This window comes from Muscardinus avellanarius, assembly GCF_963383645.1.
Source record: "Muscardinus avellanarius genome assembly, chromosome: 1".
NCBI classification, from domain to species: domain Eukaryota; kingdom Metazoa; phylum Chordata; class Mammalia; order Rodentia; family Gliridae; genus Muscardinus; species Muscardinus avellanarius.
In genome coordinates this window covers 72997419-73001029 of record NC_137786.1, presented here as the reverse complement: position 1 = coordinate 73001029, position 3611 = coordinate 72997419, and the positions used below count along the sequence as shown (strand labels likewise).

General features: G+C 40.3%; 1 protein-coding gene across 1 annotated transcript; it reads right to left on the bottom strand.

Moving 5' to 3' along the window:
* Window positions 1-843: 843 nt before the first annotated feature.
* Window positions 844-3103, bottom strand: COX7C (cytochrome c oxidase subunit 7C). Its single transcript, XM_080703854.1, has 3 exons — window positions 2972-3103; window positions 2054-2197; window positions 844-935 (listed from the first exon to the last, which is right to left on the bottom strand). Exons 1-2 carry the CDS (start codon window positions 3044-3046, stop codon window positions 2081-2083), a joined length of 192 nt encoding a protein of 63 aa, XP_080559980.1. The 5' UTR covers window positions 3047-3103; the 3' UTR covers window positions 844-935; window positions 2054-2080.
* Between the last annotated feature and the right edge of the window lie 508 nt (window positions 3104-3611).

The window sequence follows — 3611 nt, the reverse complement described above, 5'->3', positions numbered from 1 at the left end:
TACAGGAAAGAATCCAAAGGAATTTCTAAACATATGCATTGTTTTTTGTTTCTATGGTGTCTCCCACTTACAGTGTACTTTATTACAAAAGATAGAGCCTGTCGAAACCTTTTTGTAAGGATGGAGCAATCTGAACTCTCATAGAACAGGTAGGGGAGGTTTTTCTCTCATTTACTTATTTCTCTCAAATACTCTACATTGGCCCTGCTACCAAATACAACTCCTTTAAATTTTATTTCCTTATTTTTAAGCTGGGAGAAAAGTTGTATTAATCGTGAATGTATTAGAAATTGTTTTATACAGCTCACTGAATTTTAATTATTCAATTCCTATGAAGTAAAGACTATGCCCATTCCTCCAGACTTGAATTTCATTACAATGAGGGTTGGCCAAGGCAACTTTTGTTCCATAAAGAAAGGCCAAATCATTAAAACTTTCAGGAACCAAAAAATGTAAATATTCTGGCTTTTAAATGTTGTTGGTTTAAAAATAGAGCAACATTTTATGCAGACATCTGAAGGCCAGACTACCTATTTGCAAATTCTTATTTATAGGATTATAAGAGTGGTATTCCAATAGTTCACATTTCAAGATTTCTTCTCCCTTTAAATTACAAGTGTTTAATAACCGAAGTTGAATTTGTATTTCTCTTTCACAACATAAGTTGCCAAAAGTCTTGAATAGGGAATTAAAGAAAACCTCAGAATTTAAGACAATGAAACAAGTTAACAAGCTAAGTCATTTACAGTTGATTTAAACTAGCTTTGGAGAATCACCTAAATATATACGCTCATGTTCAGTTATCACGCGCATTTCAGAGAAGAGGCATTAAGCAGTCATGTCATTAATTTATTTACAAACATCTAATATGCTGTGAATTCAAGAGTTTGATCCATTTTTCAAAGAGATTGCACGTCTTTAAACATTCTTCACATCTGTAAAAAAAAAAAATAATGGCACTAAATAAGCCCCATTTATTTTATGTAAGTTATATCGCTAAATATCAGTTTGGTTCATCAGAAAGCGTTTACAGTGTCATGATTTTACTCATACTGATTTGCTTCATCATATGTACCAAACTGGTTCATAGTAATGATTTGGGTAACTTCTAAATTATGAGGAAATGATGTCTATGCTTTCTAAAGTAAATTTTGACATTTATTTAAATCTTCCTATGACATCCCATATAATATTGTTTTGAGAAATTGTTCATAATTATGCTAAATCTTTTATTTGCATACCAAGAATACGCTAACCTACCAATATGCAAGATACCTCGGTGCATGTACTAACATACAATCCTTTACTGCAGAGCTTCTCGATCTTGGCACTAGTGTTGTTCGCCCTAGTTGGGAAAACGTCACCATTGTGAAATGCTCTACTGTAGTATAATACCATTTCTATTTGGGAACCACTACCTTAATTTTTCCAAGAGAATCAAATTTATCATAGACTTATAACAACATAAATGCCTGAGATTGATATAAGTATCATTAAAAGCATTTTATCTCCTCAAATCCTAACATATTAACTCAGTACTGAAAGCCTAGATTTTAAGAACTGGTAGCACAAGTGACCATTTTACAAAAGGAATTAAAAGGTTTAGAGTGTTCACTGAGACATATTCTAAGCCTCTGTTATTTCAATAAATATACACAGGAGAAAATAACCTTTCAGTTTATTAGAACTTTACCTGGCTTAAAATGAGAACTCTGGAACAAACTACCTAGATAAGAATCCTGCCTCGCCATCACAAGCTATTGGATCTTAGGCAACTTACCATCTTTGTGTCTCAGGTGGGGTTAATACTACCAACCTCACAGGTTTGCTGGGAAACCACATGAGATTATCAAAGTAAAGTGGTTATTGATAATACCATTATTGACCAAAGAAATATTTGTTCATAGGTTTTTCATCCTGCTTCTACCAATGCCACATCTATGTGTATTTGTGTGTGTGTGCACACAAGGCTGGTAAGGGGATGCTACAGGGGAGAGAGTATAGTATAAAGTAGAAAACACTGCTTCAGGAAGAATAGAAATACCTTAATTACCTGTTAAGTGGATGTATCAAAACACCCTTACTTCTTAAGCAGTTGATGTCTAACTATAAAGAAAGGTGCAGCAAATCCAGAACCAAAGTATAAAGACATCATGATCAGCAAACGCCACTTGTTTTCCACTGAAAACGGCAAATTCTGTTGGGAAAGAAAAGAGAACAACCAACAAAAACAGAACTTCAAATTACTTGATTTTTATAGACCAAAAAACAAGTAGGCAGGAAGTGGTGTGTGTGTATGTTAAAAATAAATACATAATTTTACACAGATAGCCAGGTGAACACTAGAAGGTAAAAAAATATCTGGTTTTACTCACCAGGCAATGGTCTTAAGGACTCAAATATAAAAGAAAAAATTGTTTTAAAAAGTTGAGGAAACTTACTCTCCCGAATAGTCGTTTTAGAAATAAAACGCACTATTATTAGAAACCATACACAGGGCGAAGGCAACACCACTAAAATTTTCTTTTCTTTTTTTTTTTTTTTAATAACCTCTACTTCCGTCCTCCATCCCCTACTAGGCCTCAGGTAATCAGAGGTTATTACTGCTACTTACTCGGTCTAAGTTACAGAAACCGAGGCCGAGCCCAGCCTCAACCAACAAGAAGCAGCCCCTTCTAATTTAGCCATGTCCTTTGAAAGCGCTTGATTCAAGCTCCAGGCCAGGCCTTCATTTCCTACCAGTTCCCCATGACCTTCACTGGGGCCGAGGCCCTGGGACCTGGCGGCGGGGTGCCCCGCGCGGCCGCTGCGGGCTCGGGTGTCCCCTCCTTTCCACGGTCGCGCACCGGGGCCTCGGCCGCCCGAGGGCAGAGACCGCGAGCCTGCGCCTGGCCTGGCCCTCTCCACCGCCATGGGCGCCTCGGCGAGCAGCGGGCCACCCTCCCTCCCGGCGGCCGGGCCCCACACTGACCTTGCCCGGGCCCTCCTCATAGTGGCTCCTGCGGACCACGGAGGTGGTGAACCTCCGGACACTCTGGCCCAACATGGCGAAGCTCTGCGAAAGGCGCAGACTCCCGGGAGAATTAAAGGCCACGATGCACCAAGTCTCTTTCCACCGACCTTGCTCCTCGGCGCTCAAAGGCAGAAAGGGAAGATGGGAAATAGGGCGGAGCCTTCCGGAAATGGAGGACGCGCGGGCTCCGAGGATTGTGGGAATTGTAGTTCAAAGCCGCTCGGCGCCCTCTGCGCCTCGAAGCATTATGGGAGATGTAGTCTACAGCCGGGTTTTGGGAGATCCAGAACCTAGTGATTTTTCCCCAATAACTCAAACTTGAGGGTTTCATTGTTTTGTGTTTTAGCTCAGAACTAAGATTCTTGAACATTGTATCCAGAAACTTTTTTTTTTTTTTTTTTTTGGTGGTATTTGGGTTCCTGGAAGCCCTTCTACCTCCGGGCTACACTCCGAGAACTATTTTTATATTTTTATTTGGAAACAGGGTCTCTTAAGCCAGCAAGGCTGGCTTGGAACCTGCGGGATACTCCTGCCTCCGCCTCCCAAGCCTGGGGATTGCAAGCGTGCGCCACCATGCCTGGCTCCAGGAACTTTTAAT

Coding starts and splice junctions, on each gene's coding strand:
- COX7C (XM_080703854.1), bottom strand. CDS start 3,046: ATGTTGGGCCAGAGTGTCCGGAGGTTCACCACCTCCGTGGTCCGCAGG. Junction 2,198..2,971: donor ATGAGGAGGGCCCGGGCAAG/GTCAGTGTGGGG, acceptor CTTTCCCAACAG/AATTTGCCGTTTTCAGTGGA.